We start from the raw sequence: 22230 nt of genomic DNA, 5'->3' as shown, positions 1-22230 counted from the left end.
TGTTTAAAGAGGCAGCAAATTAGTTTATGCTGTTTATGTAAACATTTAGGCTGAACAAATTAAAACAATCTTTTAAAATATCAGAAAACAGTATTTCCTAATAACTGAGGAGCACGGAAGATTGTCATAAACTCTTCAGCCTCCCCGAGAGCTCGCGCCTTCTGAGAGAGAGGTCATTCTGAAACGCAAGCCAGACAGACCAGCAGTTATTTTAGGACGTCCTTGACAGACAGAGGCTGCCCTCCTGAGGTCATCTCACTGAGCAGCAACCCCAGCGCTACATTTCGGAGTATCTGCCAAAGGCAATTCATCCCACATTCAGGTTCCGGCTCACAACAGCAGTATTTCATGACTAAACTCAGAGCTGCCAACAAAAGGCTCCACCCAGACACACTGCTCTGGCCCGGCCTGGCGTGTACCCACTGAAGCTACCATAAAGACTCTACAAAGCAGAGATGACCCTGGATTACACCACGTACGCAGTAATTAATAAACTGAATTAGCTGAACAATAAGTAAGAAAATGCCTCAGCAGTGAGAAAACAAAAAGATTAGTGGTCATACGGGCTAATTAGGCCACCTTTTACATCACAATAGGTCAAATTTAGTTGCTGAACCTTCAATAAAAGTTTGTTGGGGTCTATGTAGGTCCAGTACCAAGGACAAAAAACACAGGACAGCGTCTCTAACCTCCAAGGGCCACATGTGCCTTGGGGAGACATGGAAGTTTTAGAAACTTCACAGAGTTAACAGAGCTATTATTGCCAAGATGCTGAGTACACAGAAGCAGAAATTCCAACTGCCTGTTCTGTTTTGTTCTGAGGGCAGTGCAAAGGTTCCAGGAAGACTCAACACAAATGAGGGTATGCCTGAGAAAAGAATGAAGCGGCATCTGCCAAGCAGGAAGTAGAAGAAATATATCTTAAAACTTACAAAGCCACTTCATTTGATGTTGAAAAAACTTACAGCAGGATATTAACATTTTAATCACAAGAAGCTGCTGGGCGGCAGACATGAGAGGAAAGCCCAGTCCCAGCGTTTTTATCCACTCCACTCTGTTACCTAATGAGTAGTCAGACTCTATATCTAACAAAAGGGAGCGTGTGAAGTAAGATTTTTTTCACAAGCCATACTGCTGAATTCTGAGACATCCAGTAAGATTGTGAAAATTAAATTTCCTGGTTTTATATTACATGTTGCTTTTATGTTTATCAATAATAAACATATATTGAGATACCACTCTCAACTATGTTTTAATTTTTAATAAGAATTATTACTGTATTAAGATAAAACAAAGGTTATCTAACTTCACAATCTACTGCCTGGGTAAAGGCCAGGAAAACAAGCACTCTGGGACATACATAACCGGCAGGCGCACACGCGGGCACACGTCTTAGAAACTCCATGCAGCCCTCATAAATCACACCACTCACAAGACTGATTACTCACTGCACTACTGCTAGTGACAGAGATCAGAAGCAACGTACATATTCATCAATCAAAAGTGACTAAATTAAGGACATCAATAATATCAGGTACAATCACCTATTCTGTATTCATGTTAAAGAATGAAGCAGTTCACATACTGACGGGAATCACCCCCACACCCCAAAAGCTCAAAAACACTCTGAATTTTAGTGATCCGGTGTGGCCAACAGCTTACCTTCAACTTACTAATAACTGGCCTTGAAAATCCATGCTGAAAAAAGGAGCCACTAGTCTTCCCAAACCACAATTAGTGTGAGTTTGACAATACAATGCTACAGCACTCCCAACTTTTAAAAGACTTTGACAACAGTCTTCTAAGAATGAAAAGAGATCTTTCAGTGCTTACCAAACTAAATACAGGGAAAACCTACTCATCAGAAACTGCAACATTACAAATGAATTCCACGCAGTACCCCACTCTAGGGCAGATGACCACCGCGGAAGGCACCACGCAGGTCCGAGTCCTGTCGCACAGGCAGTTTTTGTGAGCAAGACAAGTAACACAGTTTGTCTTTATGATCTGAACAGAAATGGCTTGTTTTCTGCTCTAGAAGAATTCTTGACATTTCAATAACAGCAAAACAGTGTTAATGAAACAGTCCTTTTTGAGGTCACTTGGTTTCTTGCTAACCTAGTCTGGGACCGCAGCGCCTGACAGACCTCCCAGTTTCAGGTTACAAGCAGCTCATGCTCGGATCCTACTGGAAACCCCCACTATCTAACAAATGGTAACTATTTATTTGTAAACATTCAATGTACATTTTAATCACTAAGCATCCATGCCTAGTGTGTGTCAGTACTAGACTGGGTACCGACAACACACTTGTAATGAAGACGGAACAATTCCTCTGCCCTCTCACAGCAGAGTAAGGAGGGGCAGGAGGGGGAGTCTGAGGGTCAGGAAAACAGCTAAACAAGAAATTACAATACATGATGAACCACAGAACTATACTGGCTTTCAGAGGGTTCCCCAAACCCAGACTTGAGAGAACAAGACCTGTTTCCCAAAACAAATAATGTCTCAGGCTAAGGCTGATAATAATGTATAGGCTAAAGGCTAAGTTCATACTCACCAAAAAATAAAGTCAGAGGGAAAAAAATGAATGTTCCAGGCAGTCAAGTTAACATGGCGAAAGCCAAAAGTGAGCGAGCCCATAAACACCCAGGAACTGAGGGAAGCTCATGGGCGAGGGAAGCTCATGGGCGAGGGAAGCTCATGCTGAGGGAAGCTCAGCATACAGGGGCTGACAGTAAGCAGGCACCTGCCTGAAGTCCAAATGTAAGTCAGAACCACCAGCGACGATAAGCACTGCAGTAAAATAGATGAGGTTATAGTGGCCTGAACTGGCTAATACTAAATGGGCAGACATGACCAGAAGCCAGCAGAGAAAGAGGAAGTAAACAAGAGTTGGCAATCAATTGTACAGATGTGGGAATTCAGGAGAAAGTGGGAGCAAGAATCAGTAAGCAGCTCGTTCAGAGTTAAAGTGCCCTGATCTTGGGTCACAAAAGCCTGGGGACCAAACATGTTTGGTACATGAATAGAGACTGTACTTAGAGACAGAAAGATGAAGACAACATTCATTTGGTTGTGGTAAAACACAGTACTGGCTATAATTTAAAAATAAAAAAAGCTCCTTGGCACAGGAATCATCTGGGGTAGACACTGAGACACTTGGCTTACAAGGCAGAAGAGGAACACGACCGCCCAGTGCCGGCTAGCAGCGACTCCTTCGGAGCGCGAGCGCCCTGCCCACGTGGGGCTGCAGGGTGTGGGCCCGGCCACCGGGCACTGGGTGACTTCAACATCTGTCACTGCTACACCAGCACTAAAATGTGATCTGGCCTTGGCATAAACATAGCACCTGACCTTCAAGCACTGGAAACTTCTCTGAGGTGGGGAGGGGTGGAGTGGGAACCAAGAAGCCAAGTGCTTCCTAAAACAGACTATTTTCCACAATTTGCCCCAAATTTTACAGCTGGGATGATGGTCATCTTTAGAGGGTTTATCAACAAAATACTGACTTCCGCTTTTTATATTAGCAAATATTAGAAACCAATTGGTAAAAAACACTCTTCAAATTTTTAGAAATTCTGGGGAAAAAAGTTAACATACACGTTTATATTATAAAAGTCAACAAATCCTGACCGTAACAGGAAAGATAAAAGAAACATTAACAGGGTTAGATATAGAAACAGTTAAAGTCTGAAATAAATTCAATCTAAACTTCTTCATAATTTACATCAATTTTCACATTAATGACCTTCTCCAAGATTAGATAGTTTGGTCACTATTTACCTAGAAAATATTTGTAATTTTACATCATGATCAAATTAAACAGCTTCTAGATGTAGATTACATAAGCAAATCCCAACCAGTGGAAGACCCCACAGAAGTAAAATCCACACAATCAGTTCTTTACCTGCAGCTCCTTCGAGACTCTCTGTAAGTGATTAGTTATCTTCTTAATCAGATCACTATACATCTGTTCTGAGTGCTGCTGGCATACACATTTATACACACAACTGCAGGGAGGAAAAAACAACAGAAAAGCTAAGTTAGCATTAAAGCACTTACTTCAACCCAAGGGGAAAAGCACACTTTCCATGCACAGCCACAGGTCAAACGATTCAGACTTAATTTAAGTGATCAACGAAACTGTACTGTCACTTCCTCCTCATCAGTAAGCTGATCTCTCTCTCTCTCTCTCTCTCACACACACACACACACATTTTCTCCCTATTTTGCTGCTTTCATTTACCAGAAGCTGGGAACAAAATAACCAAAACACTAAGCTCAGGACTCCTTGGAAGCTAAAAATACCTATTTCACTCTAGTTTCTTCAATCATTCTTGTCCTTTTTTTTTTTTTTTACTGCCCTCTGTGGGTTTTTTTGTTTTTTTTTTTTTTACTTTATATAGCAGGGTGGCAGGCTGAAGTGGGAAAAAGTTTGAGTGGGGTTTACTCCTGATTTGAAAAACAATTTGAAGCATACAGTATTAATCAAACCTCGCCTCGTAAATAACTTACAGAGCTTCACCTTATTATCTGCATACATACTGTCCTAATTCAAGCTGCCAAGAACACAATATACCCTCTCAAACCCAGGCAAATTAACTCTTGACTTACCTGTATATCTGTTCATAGGATATGGGGATATAGTCACCAGGACTCTGGGTTAAAAGCTGATCTATGGCACCATCCAATTTTGGCCAGTATGTGCTCTTATAATCTTCAATAGTTATAACATTCATTACTACAAGTAAAAAGTAAAATAAGTATTACTATGGGCCACATGTAAATAAAGCGATTCCTTTCATTTACTGATTTCACACTGACAATTCAAATCCAATAAAAAAAGGCAACCTGATCAAAGATTTTAAGCCATTTGAAGTCATTAGCTGTGATTTAAGGAGGAGTGCTTTGGGTCTGTCCATCTTTAAAAGTGAAAACCAAGCCAGCTACCATCAAAGGTCTCCTCGAGGGCTCCTGTAAGTTTCTATTATCAGCAAGGTGTCTCGAGCATGCAGACTGTCAAAGATGCCGCAAGACGGCCACATCCAGGAAGCTACGAGCCCCCCGAATCATTCTTACAGACACCACTGGGAAAAACCTAAGGACACAACTGAAGGGGTTCAAGTTCAAACACCACCGTAACAAAATCAGTTGCCAGAAGCTGGTGGAAAGCCCGCCCGCGGGAGCATTCGCCTCACCCTGCTGGCGGGCTCTACTTGCTCGCGACAGGCTAAAAGCGCACCTCTGGGTGCTCATCCAACAACTCTGGGGACAGCTGCTTCACGTGAGACCTGGTGCCCCCAAAGCCCCAGGCCCCGGGATCTTGGTGTCTGACGCCTTCATTCCTAGCAGCCAGGTAAGGTGTTTTACTGGTCCTTTACCAGCAACTAGAGAACAAAGGGTGACACCCCAGAGGGAGAGCTAATGAGCAGCGGGGGGCGGGGGGGCAGTCCTCGCCTAGCATCTTCATGTCACATCGCTGGTCTCCCAATCTCACTCAAGACACTGCTCCTAAGTACCACACCGCCTGCCATTTTTGTTCAATTTTCTTTAAATCAATTCCCTTTTTAATGTTTTGCTTTAATAGAAGTATTGTAAAAGACACTCAAGTGAAGAACTGCTGGTTTACACAATAATCTTGTGTAAGACCACACAATAGGAATACCCGTAAATGCATTCTGCTAAGAAAAAGAATCAGACTTTGGAAAAGGCTAAGAGCTCGTTCATGTGACACTAGTAGAGGCCGGAAAGTGTGGACAATGGCCATCGCCAGGGCAGCTTCCTTGTGGGGTTTCCCCTGCAACAAGAAAGTTTTCAGGGCAATGAAATTCTATGTGGAACCATGGTGGTAGATGTACCACTCCAGGCTGTTGTCAAAACCAGCAGAACTACACACCACAAAGATTAGATTTACTGTGGAAAAATTTGTTTTAAAAATCAACCAGGATGTAGTGGTAAAGATATGAGGCAAATTGTGACAAATAAAACTAGTTTACAAATGAGTCCGGTTGACCACAGATGGGAATGGGAAAGTCACCATCCTGACTACACAGAAGACAAAAAAGAACAGGGCCCTCCCTGGTGGCGCAACAGGTTAAAGCACAGCACTGCGAATCTGGCCGCAGTCTTTCAAAGTCAGTTCCATCCCTGGCAGGGAGTGACCCACATGGCGTGGCAGACCTCTCCTGACCCCGCCGCTGCTCCCCTCAGCAGTGGACTTCGTCGATCTGCCTGTTCTGCTCCCCACTCTGGCTCTGGTGAAGCCTCTCACTGTCCCTGCACCTCTGGCCTGCACTCCAGTTCCGTATGCAGAAAAAAATAAATCTTAAAAAAAAGAAAAAAGACAAGAACAGAGGAAGCAGACCGACACGCATGCAAATCAGGCACCCAGACGGAGCAGCGAGCGGAAGTCTACAGGCCACTGGAACAACTTTGGCTTTTACTGAGTAAGACAGAGCCTCTGGAAGCTTTTAAGGTGAGAAGTGACACAATCTGAAGTATATAATGCAATTCTATGACTCGTTCCAGTTGCTATGTTAAGGGTACCCTAAGTGAGAGGGCAATGAGATGATGGGGGACAGAGGGGAGAGGGGCTGAACCAGGTGGTGGAAATAAGGGCCAGAAGTCAGATTTTGAATACATTGTTAAACGTAGAACCAGTAAAATGTAGTTTGGATGTAAGCTGTGAGACAGGGGTTAAGGGGTGACTCCAAATTTTGGGGCCAGAGCATCAGAAGATGGGGCTGCTGCTTACTAAGAAGAAGAGAATGTAGGTGAAGCTTAGCATATTGGGGTGTAGCAGAAACTGCTGGTGCCCCGCCTCTTTATTCTGTCCACAAGGTCACTGTGAACACCTACCATTATCCGCCTGGGCACTGGCTCCAGCTGCCAGAGCCGCTCTGCCACAGATGGGCATGGTGGCAGTACACACCACTGCTGGACACTCAGTGTACACACCCTGGCCCGCCCTGGCCAGCAGGTGGGAGCAGGCTGCGGGCCAGGTGCTAGCCGCCTCCCAGAGCTCCCCTCTGGGATGATGCTCCAGTCCCCTCAGTGCTCACATCCTCACTGGCTTCCTGACCTCCCCCGCCCCACAGGTCTACTCCTCTGAGGGTGCTATCACCCCTTTGGGCTTAAAAAAAAGGAATCCATCAAAAACAGAACATCGAAACAACATCATGTGTCACTAAGCACAAGGCAGTACAGAAGCAGATGCGGTGTCACTGAATGCCACCACGGGGCCAAAGCGGGCTCACCATCCTAGGCCAAGGCTGCAGTCCCTGGGACAAGGGAGCCAGGCAGAGCTGAGCGCCGTAGCTCCAAAGCATGACCGTTCTGATTTCAGAAGGTTTCAAAGAACATTTAAAAGGGAAACAATGATCACGCTCACTATGTGAGTCTGGATTACTGGAGCCTCTCAGAGTGTCACCTAAACCACGCCACATCCCTGCTCTACACTGGCAGGTGAGACTCAAGGAAGAAAACTCAACACCACACCAGGGTAAATGAGTTACCCAGGCTGTTGCGCCACCAGCCTCTGGCGGCCTTGATCACCTACAGCCTTGAGCGCGTTAACGCAGAAGGTGCTTGGGAGTGTGGGGTGGGGCCCGCGTACCTGACTGGGGACACCTGGAGTACGGGTGCATGTGCAAGTGTACACCTGAGCCTAGAGGCCAGGGAGATACAGGTGGTGTCAGAGGCGGGCTGTAAAAGAGAACACCAGAGAGCCCAGGGGGGAGTGTAGTACGGATTCGTGGGGGTCTGGGAGGCTTAGTTGCCTGCCTGCCTGCCACCCCCACACACACCCTCACTGCCAGGCACCTCCAGCCTCCCTGCTGGGTGTGCCTGTGCAGCTGGTTCCCTGAGACAGTGTGAAAGGCTGTAAAACCCACCGCGGGCTCTGCTGACCCATCTGCGAACTCCATGGGAGGCCTGTCCTGTGCTCGCTGGCGCTGCCTAACCAGCCCCGTGGGCCACTGGGCTGCACTCCAGGGCTACAGTTAGGAGCACTCTTACTTCCAAAGTACAGGTTTCAACTCTAGCAAACCAAGTCAAAGGGAAAAAAACACCTAAAATGCCCAGTTCTGCAGCTGCAAGCAGAATGAAAGCCCCAATGAGAAGCAGTGACTGCTGATGCCTCTCAGGTGTCCTTCATAGGGCCTTGTCTCAATGCTCTCCTTTGGAATATCTCTGAAAGTAGACTTTAAAACCCAAGTGAAAAAGGCATGAATCACCACAGAAAACCTTAAAGTCCATTTCCACATCCAATAAAAGCTTATTTTCAAGCATATATGTTAAATCCATATATACCTTTTCCACAAATATTTTTCACTTGAAAAATAACCAGGAAGTCAATTTCACTTGGCCTTTCATGCCAGCTATTAGCGATTGTCTGTATCCTCCTCAAAATTCATGTTGAAATTCTAGCCCACCCCCCATGTGATGTATTAGGACATGGGTGCTTTGGGAGGTAATAAGGCCCTGAGGATAGAGCCCCCATAAATGGGATTGACTAGTACCCCAGAGAGCCTCAGAGTGCCTTCCTTCTGAGAACACAGCAAGAAGACGGCCTTCTGTGAACCAGGAAACAGGCTCTCTCAGACTTAAAATGTGCCAGCACCTCATCTGAGTCTCCTCAGTATCCAAACTGTGAGAAATAAACTCGCCACTCAACCCGCAGCAATCGGTTACAGCAGCCAACAGCCCGAGACGGCCTTCTCTGGAGACCAGGCAGTCTGCATCCCCACAGCAAGAGGACAGAACAACACAGACAAACACCTGCGGTACTGGCTATAGCTTGATGAATGTAGAATGAGTCGTATACACTCTCAGCTAAAGATTAGGAAGGGTTTTCATCATCATCTACAGTCAACACTTAAAATGGCAACCAGGATCCTTTCCTTGGTAATTCAACCCAATTTCTGAGCAGCAATTTATTTGGCTTATCTAACATCTGACACAACCCCAAAGTGTGTGTGTGTGTGTGTGTGTGTGTGTGTGTTTACATGTGTGTGTAATCTTATATTTTAAAACTAGATCCTCCTTAAAGAAATAACATCCAACCTAAAGAACACTGAAATCAGCATTAAAATGCATGTAATTAGCAACAACAAATGTTGGAGAAAAAGGAACTCTCCTGCACTGCTGGTGGGAATGCAAACTAGCACAACCACTATGGAAACCTGTTTGGAGGTTCCTCAAACTGCTAAACATGGAGCTTCCCTATGACCCAGCAATCCCACTCCTAGGTATCGACCCAAAAGACACAAAAACAGTGGTCCAAAAATACACCTGCACCCCCATGTTTATGGCTGCTTTATTTACAACAGGAAAGACATGGAATCAACCCAAATGCCCAAAAGTAGATGACTGGATTTAAAAGATGTGGTACATGTATTACTCAGCAATCAAAAAAGAAACTCATTCCTTTTGCAGCAACATGGATGGAGCTGGAAGGGATCATGCTTCATGAAATAAGCCAGAAAGAAAAAGAAAAATACAGGATGGTTTCACTCATAGCTGGAGCGTAAAGGACCGGGGAGAAAAACACAAAAACTAAAACCAATGAACAACTAGTACCAAAGACATTTTACAGAGGTAGAGTGGGGAATGGGATCAAAAATGGATTGGGGGGCGGGGAGAGAGAAGTGCTCGGGACTATGATGATGGCACATGGGTAAATTGGTGGCGGGAAAAAGGCACAAAATGATGTAAGAATAAACTACTATAATAGAACTTTAAAAATAAATAAAAACACATGATGTATGTTAGATTTTCTAGTTTGAAAATAAATGCACTACTTTTTAAACTATTTAAAGACATTAAAAAATCAAATGTTCACAAAAACCAGGCCAGTCGCATAAACGTTTACTAAAGAAGGCCTCCCTAAGAGAAAAGCATACACGTCAACTGAGTGGGCATGTATGTGCCCTTACTGACATTCAAGTTCAAACAACCTTAAAACCCTCGTGTTAGCTTCAAAACATCGTGCTGCAAAACTTAATCCTAGAAACACATATTTGGAAGGTCAAGTTCATGTGGCATAAGTACTACTGAGAAAGTAGGTTAACCTCTGTTTACTAAAGTAAGGTCTAAAGCCCGTGGAATAGCTAGACCTAAGGTTCAGGAATCTTATGAGGCTGCTAATAAATAAGAAAACATTCCAGCTATACAATTCAGCAGGAATATGTATGTTCAGCATTTTATCTAAATACCAAAACTTGACATATTATTTATTGCCAATCTCCATTAAACTAGACAGTCGCCCCCAGAAGAGAAATTCACTGCTAAAACCCCACCAAAGACTGCTGCACATATGGCAGGTACTCAGAAACAGATGTGAAGTAAATTAATGCAATGAAAGACAAAATAATTGCTTAATATAAAAACAGTCCAAGGCAGACTAACTAGTCTATTTGTTAGGTGTTCTGGAATTACAGCTTTAAGCATATTTTATTTCACAGAGTTTGTAAAAGCAAGCCAGGTAATTCCCATTAGATACTCCTTTTGATTTGTTTTGTTACTGTTTGTAAGGGAAGTGCACCTTCAGAAAAGTATCGTACGCATTGTTACTTCATGCTTGGCCTCCTGAAACACTGAGCACTACATAAGTCATTCTCAACTTGTGATACCCTGAGAAGCACGAGCATCACCTAGAAATTCACAAACTGCCAAACCCAACCCAGACCCAGTGAGTGAGTAAGGGGAAGGAGATGGATACCATGACCAACGAGATACAGAAGTCTGAGTGCCCACCAGGCTGATTCTCACGGCTGCTAACGTTTGAGAGCCGCAGTTAAGGCACAGCCCACTGTGACAGCCAAGGATGGTCAGGGGGCCCAGGTCTTCCCCTGTCCTCAACTGCTAGCGCATGATTTTTGATTCTGAACAACATGAAATGCAAAGTCAAATAAAGACACTCTTCATATCAGTGACTCACTTAAGTTCTACTCTTCCATATACTTCTCCCTGCCAAAAGAGCTGCTTTCATTTAGAATAGAATCCTTAAGGATACAGTTGTGGTAACTGTGACACAAAGTAAGCAAAGCTGAACAGGCTAAATTATATCTCAAACACAATGATTAATTTTTTCTTAGATTAACTATATTTAATAACAAAAGACTGACAGAATGGGATGAAACTGGGTTTTCTATTTAACTCTGGCTAGCATATGTCATCTTAAAAAAAAAACAAAACAATGACTGGCTGCCACAAGTGTTTGTCTACCAAGAGCAATCTAGTAAATCTGTGCTGTCCAAAACGTTACTGCTGGGTAGAATGTTCTGCTCCCCCAGCACAACTGAGCACCATCAAGTAATGAACAGAGGGAGCTGAAAACCAAGAACGAAGCCTGCAGAATGGCGGAGGAGTGAGGAAGAGTTGCTTTGGGAATAAAACAGAGTAGAAGAAAATCAGAATCAAAACAAGGTAGTGAATTATAGTAAATAAATGGGGTTTTAATCTTTTTTTTTTTAAAAGTTCAGATATTTTCTCAACTGAGCACCATCAAGTAATGAACAGAGGGAGCTGAAAACCAAGAACGAAGCCTGCAGAATGGCGGAGGAGTGAGGAAGAGTTGCTTTGGGAATAAAACAGAGTAGAAGAAAATCAGAATCAAAACAAGGTAGTGAATTATAGTAAATAAATGGGGTTTTAATCTTTTTTTTTTTAAAGTTCAGATATTTTCTCAAAAAGAAAAATAACGTGATACTGGCAAAGGACATATTAGCTGTTCCAAAGAGAACTGCCCTGTTTTTGAAAAATTAAAAAGTCACCACGAACAAAACTAGAGGCCTCAATCTCCTGAATTTCAAACTATACTACAGAACTATAGAAGAAAAAAAAAAAAAAGACAAAGCTTAGGGAGACAGAAAAGAGCCCAGAAACAAACCCTTGTACATACGATCAATAATTTCCCACAAAGGAGGCAAGAACATAACGCGGGGAAAGGCTCTCATCCTCGTCAATGAATGGTGCTGGGAAAACCATACAGTTACATGCGAAAGAATGAAACTGCACACTATCATATACCACGTGCACAGCTAACTCAAATGGATTAAAGACTTGAATGTAAAGCTGAAACCACAAAACTAGGAAAAAACATAGGACATAGCTCCTTGGCATCAATCTCAGTGATCTCTTTTTGGACCTGTCTCCAAAGCCAAGGGAGACCAAGGCAAAAATAAACAGATGGGGCCACGGCAAACAAGCAAACTACTGCACAGCAAAGGAAGTCATCAACAAGATGAAACATAGCCTGCTGGGTGGAAGATATTTGCAAATCATATCTCTGATACGGGGTTAATATCCAAATCATAGTAAGTCATATAACTCAACAAGAAGAGTACCTGATTCAAAAAATGGGTAACAAATCTGAAAAGATAATTTTCCAAAGTAGACACACAGATAGCCAACAGGCACACAAAAGATGCTCAAGATGACAAGTCATTAGGGAAATGCAAATCAAAACCACAATGAGATACCATCTCGTATCTGTCAGATTGGCTGTCATCAAAAAGCAGACAGGAACAAATGAATACATTGATGAGAATGTGGGAAAAAAGGAACCCCCAGGTACTCTCAGTGAGAATCTAAATTGGCACTAAAACACAGTATGGAAAAAATACTGAATTTTCTGAAAATATTAAAAATGGAACTACTAACAGCAATTGCACTTCTGAGTATTAGTCTGAAGAAAATATAAACTCTAATTCAAAAAGATAAAACAGCCCTGTGTTCATTGCAGTACTCTTTACAATAGGGAAGATTTGGAAACAATGTAAATGCCTATCAACAGAGGAATAAATAAAAAAGTAATATATCATTATACAGACCTGTGGTGGAATAGTATACAGCCCTTAAAAGGGGCTTGACATTTACAATGATATCAATAGACCCGGAGGATATTAGGCCTGTATGTCAAAGAAATACAAACACCAGATGATTTCACTTATGTGTAGAATCTAAGAAAACTTAGATACAGAGAAGAGTTCTGTGGTCACTGGAGGGGAACTGGGGTGAAACTGATAAAGGGCATATACAGAACAGGTTTCCAGTTATAAAATAAATTAATCATGGGAATGTAGTGTATAGCAGGGTATTATATTGGAAATTAGAAAAATGACTAAGAATGTGTGGGGAATACTATAGTATACAGAAATCATGTTGTACACCTGACATTATTAGTAGTACAACTAACTGGTTGTATGTCTAGTATACTTGAATAACAAAAAAGAAGTTAAATACTTTAAATATCTTTTTTTTCTTATTGAGAAAAAAAAAATAAAGATTGCCAAGCTTCAGGTATGTGTTTGTATGGGGAGTTTCTAAGTTTTATTTTTTTAGAACTTGTAATTTGCATACTTCAATTTAAAAACTATGTACAACAAAAAAAATCTACTGCAAATAATTAAGAAATCATTTTTTCATAATATTGCACATCTATGTAAACATGAGTTACATTCATGTAAACAACTAACTAGATAACACTGTTGTCTTATTTTTTTTTTATTCCTCATTAACATTTTCTTTAAGGGCTCCTATGCCCCCAACAACATCCCATCCTATGCCCCCAACAACAAAAGGAAAACATTTTGGTCCAGAGAGGGCTTGTAGCTCTACCTGCTTTGCATGGCTTCAGAGTATTTCTTTCCCCAGTATACCATAAGACATTATAGGAAATATATTCCATTTCTGTTTTACGGGCTAGAAGTCCACAGACTTCTCAATTTGAGGTAATGTACTGGAATAGTAGACACTTTCTTCATCACTACCTCACCAAAAACTAGCACAACCTACCAGCAGGTGGACAGCTACATTTCTTATAGTTACTGCAACATTCTTCTATGACAACATCATGCTTGAATCAGAGACATAGTTCCTAAAATGAATTCATGAGATAGTACATGAAAAGCTCAAGGGTTATCAAGATATCCTCAATGGCTTCAACTCCAGGGAACCCTAAATCTCTTAATATTCAAATTCAAAACAAAGTATCTGCTCAACTGCCATGACACAAGTGTAAACCATGCTAAAGGCGGTCTGCCAGTTTTAAAATTCTGTAATTTCCTACAAGATTTAAACGAGTCAATCTCTCCAGTGAAGTCTGACCTTACCGCAGCAGCTGTAAGACAGTAAGTGCTGCTGAGGAGGAAACACTAATGCAATGAACTAATCTTGCCTTGCAAGACCCTGAGAAATTCAAAACTTGAGGAAAAGATGCAATGGGGCTTGGGGGTAGAGGGCCGCAAAGAGGGAAAAAGAGGGGACTAGATGTCTAAAGACTAAAAGGTAAAAAGAAAAGAGTTATTCTGTGCGGAAACCAATGATAACAGCTTGGGCTTCCAAGACACAGCAATGTGGGTGGGTGGGCAGGGCAGTTTGGAGCAGATGCTTAACAGCTAACCCCGCTTCTCTTTCATTCTGGAATGCCAACCACCAGGAGAAACCCACTTTTTCTTACTGCTCCATCTACCCACCCCTAAGATTCTCCCAGAAAGGAAGAGTCTTCCCTAGAAACTGGAGCGTCCTCAGGAAAATACTCATGTACTAATACTGACAGTTTCCCAACATAGCAGCAGCTCTGAATCCAATTAGCCTAAAGAGAATCCCAACTCTTACACCTAACAAGGCCTCTTATTCTGAACAAAGAACTGACAATTAGTCTTTTTCACTTTTCAATATGAATAGACAACTAAGAATCACAGGATTTGCAAAGTCTCAGACAGATCAAAACAAACAAAAATTGAAAAGGTAAAAACAAAACAGAAGAAAACTTTTTGCAAGTTTATTTAAAAAAAAAAAAAAGGTTGCATCTTCAGAAAATTAAAAACACTATCATGAGAAAGAAGCAATTCAAGTGCTCTTAAAATTAAAAATACAGCCTTTTATTAAATCCAAGAGGAAAAAAAAAATCAAGGGATGTTCCCAAATCACTGAGAAAAAGAATGCAGAAAAAAGTTAAGAGACAAGTCAACATCTGACTAATGATTCAGAGAAAATGTTGAGCAAGAAAAATATTGACACATTAGTAAGAAAATCTTGCAAAAATTTTCTCAAAAGTTTACTGAATTTTCCTTTGTAACATTGCAACCTTAAAGTGAATGAGGCGGCACTTTAAAAATTCCAAGGGATGGCCCTCCCTGGTGGCGCAGCGGGTTAAAGCACTGCACAAAGAAGCTGAAACCAGTTCCTCATGAGTTCGATTCCCGCCTGCCCTGGAGGAGATCCACATGGCGTGGCAGACCTCTCCTGACCCGCCCGCTGCTCCCCTCAGCGGTGTACTTCGTCGATCTGCCTGTTCTGCTCCCCGCTCTGTCTCTGGTGAATCCTCTCACCCTCTGCATCTCTGGCCTGTACCCCAACTCTATATGCATAAATAAATAAATCTTTAAAAAAAAAAAAAGGGATGCTAGGTTGAAAATTTTAAAAAAAAAAAAAAAAAAAATTCCAAGGGAAAAATATTTTCAGTTAAAAATTCCATACCTGGGTGACTCGGTGATGGGAAACCCACGGGGATTACAACTGAGATGAAAAAAAAAATGTACAAAATGATGTAAAAATAAACTATTATATTTAAAAAAAAAATTCCATAGCCGGTCAAACTGTCAATCAAAAGTGAAAGAAGCATTTTAGGATATGCAAGACCTGAAAATTTCTATCCACACACACTATCTCAGAGGATATCAGAATATATCTTCTCCACACATACCCCACACACAAAAAGACACCGATAAAAAGAAAGGTTTCCAGTTCCATGTCCGAGTGGCATATGTGCAGTGACTACAGAATAAACTGAAACAAGACGAACAGTTTCTCAATACTGATTAACTGAACAGTCCACAATTCCAGTGACAGATTGATAAAAAGTTTTAGGAATGACTTTAACAAAAAAAAAAAAAAAAGCAAGTTTAAATTTAAAACTTTTGTTCTTCACAGTAAGACAAGAGACAGAGAAAATACTGACAATACATTATTTGCTGACAAATAGGTAGCCAAGATTTACAGTGAATTCCCACCACACAGTAAGACACACAAAGCAATGCATAAGCCAAAGATCTAAGCATACTCACAAATAAAAGTATGTGGAAAGCCAGTAAGCTTGAAGTCATGTGTAAGAGGAAACTTGTGGGGAAAAAAACTACACTGAGATACCACTACTCACCCTCTAGAAGGACTAGCAATGTCAAGAACTGGAAGCCTAGTGGCGAGAAGTTTTCAGTAAATTCATGGAGCAACTGCACTGGTCTTCTCGCACTGCACTGGCAGAGATGGCTGTGGAAAAGCTTGAGTCACTCACAGACACACAGGTAGTACCCAATGATGACAGGTATTATGTGAAAATCCTCATCAGCATAAAATTGTGTGCATTTCTGACAGCAGCTTTACTCATCACAGTCAAAGTTGGAGGCAATCCAAGTAATCATCAACCAATGAACAGATAGTTCATAAAATGAGTTTTATGAATTTATAAAGTAAATTCATATCAAAAATAAAACTCAAGCCAAAAAGGCACAGCTCATACATGCAACAACAGGGTGCCAGAACAAACAGACTGTATGACTCCATTTACACAAACACCTGTACAACAGAGAACATCAGTGGTGTCTGGGGTCAGGGATCGGGGTACTGGCTGAAAAACATCCCCAAGCAGCACATCTGTGGTAGAAATGTCCTCTCAACTGCAGAGGTGGCCTTTGGAGAGTCCTCTTGGAGCCCCTGGACTCCTTCATGTCATGCTGTGCAAGACCCCCAGGATCTGACCAGCTGCTCTTGACCTGGGCCACTTTGCAGCTGACAACCTGGAAAGGACAAAGTAGTGACTTCCCCTGGCTCCCTAGGGCAGAAGTGAATCCCCTGAGTTTAAGACTCTTCCACTGCAACACAAGCCCATTGAGGGTGCATCTACCTCCACCACAATGTACGGCCCCCCAGTTTCTTGGGGCTAAGGGGAGCTACACAAATATGGTGATGTGCATGCTGTTAGCTATACTGAGGACACGACTGTGTGTTCTCTGGAGCACGAGTCTTCTAGCCTCTTCCAGCGTCCAGTTAATAACAGTGATGGGCTTTTAGCTTACCCAAACCAGTGGCATGAATCAAAACTCAGTTATCTACATATCTAAAATGGGTACACTTTACTGAATATAAATGAGGAGTAAGGAGGAAAGGTGTAGGAGAAAAAAGGAAATGAAAAGAGGAAGAACAAGGAAATGAGGAAGAAGAAATGAGAAGTCAGGACATCAAAAATTCCTTAGTATGTAGAAGAATTGAGTCCAGACCTATAGACAGGGATGTTATTTTTAAAATCTCCAACTCTGTCTCTGTCTCTGAGGAGCCCCGTCATTAAGGAATTGAGAAGAACATTGGTGAAGAATGCAAAATTATCCTTGAAAAGTGCTGTTGTGGCTCTCCTTTTTTCATTCTGGGTTAAAGATGGGCAATACTGCCATTAAAGGGGGCCCCCTACTCTCTAAAGGATAATAAGATTCCCGGTGACACTCCCCAGAGACAACCCTCAGCTACAAAGTGGGTGGCTACTGCGGCAGTCTGAGTGGGGCTCTCCGGTGCTGGCTCACCCCGGTGTCTTTAGGAACACACGGCAGGTATCGCCCAGTCTGTATAATGGAAAGGGGGGAAGTAGGAACAGCAAGCCCTGGTCTGCCTGAAATGGCCACCGTGGCGTGCGATGGCACCTCCCCTGCTGCCCAGACTGAGCCTGGTGACACACGCAGAGCCTCTGGTAAAGGAAGGGATGGGTTCCACTGAGGAGAGAGTCAATAAAGTTGCATTAAGAGCAAACTTAAATGTCCTCCTCCTAGTCTTTTCCCACAGAACACACAACTACTTGTCGAGAAGATTGTGCATTTGAGAAAGAGCATCACTTGGGCTTTTCAAGAGTTGCTCAATACTGGCTCTAAGCCAGTGTTAACCGTCAGGGACCAAAATGTCACTGCCAACCCACTGAGATCAGGAGCTGTGGTGTTACAGTGATTAACGGTGTACTGGCCTTGGTCCCTCGCACACCAGGCCCAGGGGATTCCAGGTCCCACCCCATGAATTCTCCAACCTGCTTTTACTGAAAATACAACTAAAGGTGCTATCAACTATGAAATAAGGGCTAATAGTTAAAATTCCCTCTAGATCTGCCCCTTCCTACCAAAATAATAAACCCCAGGCAACAGCACACCCCTTTGGAAACTGCAGAGGAAGACAGCAACTTCAAAGACCTGAAAGATACAGAGATGGTGACTGTCGTAACATCCTGGTTTCAGTTTTACTAGCCTATCTGGCCAACAAAGAGGAGACAGGGCTAGAAGAGTAACGGGATGACCAGCAAGTCAAGTTCAAGTGGAGACTGCAACCGTGGCTGTGGCTCCTGTAGGGTCTCTACCAGGACAAATCCACGCATTCCCTGGCACCCAGAGTGCGTCCATCACGCCAACAAGTGCTTTTCAAGTCTTTGCCAACAGCAGCCCACCAGAAGTCTCTTCCTCTGACAGCCCTGAGGTGAGCCTTCGCTGTCACAGCCCAGCCTCCAGCTCTTCAGCTGCCACACGTTTTATCTAGCCCACAGAGAGCTGGAGCAATCTAGCACCTCACACACCCACCACTACGCTGTTCTATCTCCCCATGGCCCCACATTTGTTACCATACAGATTTCTACTTTTTGCCAACCTAACAGAAGGGGGAGAACACTACTGCTGTTTAATCTGCAGGTCTCTAATAATTTCAAACACCTCTTTCTATGCTTGTTAGACTTCCAACCAGTACACTAGTTAATATCCTCAGCCTATTTTTCTCCACAAACTACTTCTTATCCTTTTAATTACCCTGTAGGTCCTTCTCTAGTCTAGATATTAATCCTCGTCAACTTTAGTCACTGCAAGTATCTCCTCTTTCATCTGTCTTTTGCTAAATGAAAATCTTCAATTTGCATATATCCAAAGTTGTTATTTTTCATTTTTTGTCAGTGTTTGAAGCTTTAAGATGTTCTTCCAAGTCTCTAGGGAAAGGACTTCAATGAGGCCTTCCATTAACTTCTTAGTTTTTCCTGCCACATTGAGGTCTTTAACTTATCTAAGGCTCATCCTTTCTGTGGTAGTAGGTTTTTCTTCCAAATAGTAACACACTCCCTAAACATGACTCATCTGCCCATTGATTGATGATGCAACCTTCAGTTTATTTACCTGACCCTACACAGGTAAGTCAGTCTCTGCTAATCTGTTCCCCAAGTCTACTTTTCTGTCTTACATTTATACTACCATCTTACTACAACGTTGGAACAGGCTCTTTCTGATAAGAAAGACTCCACCAAAACAAATCTTTAAGATTGACTTAACTATTCATAAACTTTATCCCACCTTAGGTTATTGAGTTTGTCAAACTAGAAATGCGATAAAGCAAAATGGAGAAAACTAACATTCTTATAAGTTATCTTTCCCAAGAGCTAGGGAACTATTTTTTATTAGGCCCTCCTCAGTTCCATATTAAAGTTTCAAAGTTTTCTCCTTAAAGGTCAGTCTACTAAATATTCTTTAATTCATGAATTTGTTATCCATTTCTTCTGAAAACAACTTTATTTCATTTTTGAGAATTTATACATTTCCTCTAGGCTTTCAAATTTATTGACCTAGAGTAATTCATAAAATTCTTAAAATTTTCATTTTTCACACTGAATTTGTTTTTTCTTGATCAGTGTTACCAGAGTTCTGTCTAGCTCACAAATCTTCACAGAACAATCTTCTGGTTTGGTAAGTCTTTTCTTTGGTACTAAGTTCACATATCTGCTCTTAGTTTTATGGTGTTTTTAAATTTTCCAAGAGAACTACACTTAGACACTAAACTAAACTAACTTCAGCATCTACTCACCCTGCCACTATGTCCAAAGTCTGATTTCACCACATAAACTTCAATATACAAAGTACATTACATAAACACTGCTCTTAACGCATGCATAATATGGTAAAACTGACACGTAAATTTTACCCACCATAGCTACATATTCTTTTACTAAAGCAGCATCTTGAAGGCAAATAAATCTAAAGCTCTGTTCCCACACACGAGAATATCTGTAAGGCTGTGACTATACATCTGAATCAAGGCAAGTTTTCTATGCACAGCTAATTGGACAATTACTGGTACCGCCGGATAAAATTAGTAACTGGGAATGCAATCGCCAGTTGCTTTACCAAATGCCATTATTCAAAACTTGCAGTTATTAATAGGAGAGAAAAATCAGGCTGTGACGGTCAATTTTCTCCACCACCACCTCCAAAAGAACCCACTCCCAGCAAAAGCGCGTTGTTCAGGTCCTAGGTGGAAGCAAACAGACATCCTGGTTGGGTCAGTTTCAGATTACAAAACTGATTCTGGTCTTTAATCCTTCTGCCTGCAACGGCGCCTGCAGGCAGACTACTCACAGAAAGTTCAACATTCAACAGAATCGGGAATCTGTAGCACGCTTAACAGCTTATTCGCGACTGGAAGCTTTGGAAAGGAATCTTATACATTATTAGCTTCAAAAGGGATGTGGCAGCTCCCGCTGCATCGCGTGACTCAAAAGACAACTCAGACGCTTCCCTATCAGAACGCAGAAGCTGTACAGTGGCGGCGGGCAAGAGCAGCAGCTGTCGATTTAGGTCAACTTTCCAATTCCCGACTTGTTTAGCGCAGACAAGCTAAAAGCGAGAGTTGCCAGATTTCTTTTCTCTGGATGCAAAAAAAAAAAAAAAAAACTAAATGGCCTCGAAACTCGGGCGGCTTTATTTTGCCCTCCCCGTCGGCAAGTGAAACTTTACGGGGGTGGGGGGAGGAGGGAGGACAGAGAAGAAAAGCGCTTCCCCACCTCGAGCGACGGCCAGGAGCGATAAGGATCGCGCTGGGCGAACTCGGGGCGGCGGCGCCCCCGGCGGCTCCTCCAGGCCAGGTAATACAAGAAGCCAGGCGCCAGCCGCCGGCACTAAACCAGGGGCGGGGAGCGAGGTGGGGAGCGGCGCGGAGACCCAGGCCTGAAACAAAGGAAGCGGGGCCGCTCCGAGGGGGTGGGGAGGAGAAAGCCGGGGCCGCCGGGGGCAGGCTGCACTCACAGAACTTGGAGGTGGAGGTGTTGATGTTGATGGTGGAGCTGGGGGTGGGGGCGGGGGCCGCCTTGGCCACGGCGGCGGCCGCGTCGCAGCTCTTCAACATCATGATCACCCCGTTGGCCTCCGGCGGCGGCCCCATCGCCAGCCCCTCCTTGGGGCCTTTCCTGTCCACGGCCACCGCGGGCACCGCCAGCAGCTGCCCCCCCGGCGGCTCTCGGGCCGGGGCTGGGATCGACGAGGGGGGCGGCGGGGGTGGCGGGGGCTGCCGGAAGCCGTCCACGGCGGCCTCCCAGTTGTTGTGGTTCTGGTCGTCCATCATCGCCTCGTAGCTGCACCACTCCTCCTCTTCCATGCTTTCCTCCATCCTGCAGGCCCCCGCACCCGCCCGCCTCACTGGCACCTGCCGCCCGTCTCAACCCCGGGCCAGGGGCACGGCGGCCTCCTCGAGCTCACATCGCCGGGGCGGGGCGGGCGCGGCAGGGAGAGCGCGGGCGCGCCGGGTCGCTCGCTCGCCGCGGGGCTGGCTCCTGGCGACCGGGCTGACGGCGGTGGGCGCTCCCGGGCTCTGGTCTGGGAGAGGCAGCCGTAAAGCGGCAGCGCCGCTCACGACATTTTACGGCAGCTTCCAACAGGCAGTTGGAAAGGGCAGCTGGGGGCGTGGCCAGAAGGGCACGTGGTGCGAGGAGCGACGCTCCAGAAAGCCCAGAGAAAAGGGGCGGGAGCTGTGGGTCGCCCGGACGCGATAGGGCAGGGGTTCGCCAGGCCTTTGACGACCCCGCGCCGAGACTGGTGGGCGACGGGTCCGGAGCTTCCGTCGCGGCCCCGCCCCCGGCTCGGCTTCACGTGACAAGGGAGTTTGTCGGCGCATGCGTGTTCGATGGTTACCAAGACAACAGGGAACCCTGTCGGGTGCTGAAGATGCGTGCGGCGCGCGACCCGCCCTTGCGGTGGCTCTGGGTCCTCTTGCGGTTTTTTGCTCGCGTTCGCTGGGATTTGAACCCCCGCGCTGCAGAGGTCCTGGAAGCCGGGCCTTTGCTTGAGAACTAAGGGGTCACCAGAGGGCTTGGGTCGCACTAAATGGGTGGGAATGGCCCCAGGCGGCCCTTGATGCCACTGACCGTGAGCCTCAGCCAGCTGGATCGAA

General features: G+C 44.0%; 1 protein-coding gene across 1 annotated transcript in view; it reads right to left on the bottom strand.

Annotated features, from left to right (window-relative positions):
• CACUL1 (CDK2-associated, cullin domain 1) overlaps nt 1–21927 on the bottom strand; it is a 55173-nt gene extending 33246 nt beyond the window's left edge. The window contains exons 1-3 of the mRNA XM_004680400.2: nt 21090–21927; nt 4618–4744; nt 3911–4013 (exon numbers count right to left, since the gene is read on the bottom strand). Of these exons, the coding sequence (XP_004680457.1) occupies nt 3911–4013; nt 4618–4744; nt 21090–21450 (591 nt within the window). The 5' untranslated portion in view covers nt 21451–21927. The remainder of the gene's footprint in view (nt 1–3910; nt 4014–4617; nt 4745–21089) is intronic.
• Between the last annotated feature and the right edge of the window lie 303 nt (nt 21928–22230).

Source organism: Condylura cristata, unplaced genomic scaffold (genome assembly GCF_000260355.1).
Source record: "Condylura cristata isolate star-nosed mole 26May11 unplaced genomic scaffold, ConCri1.0 scaffold00011, whole genome shotgun sequence".
Taxonomy (NCBI): Eukaryota; Metazoa; Chordata; class Mammalia; order Eulipotyphla; family Talpidae; genus Condylura; species Condylura cristata.
This window is presented reverse-complemented; position numbering and strand designations above follow the sequence as displayed.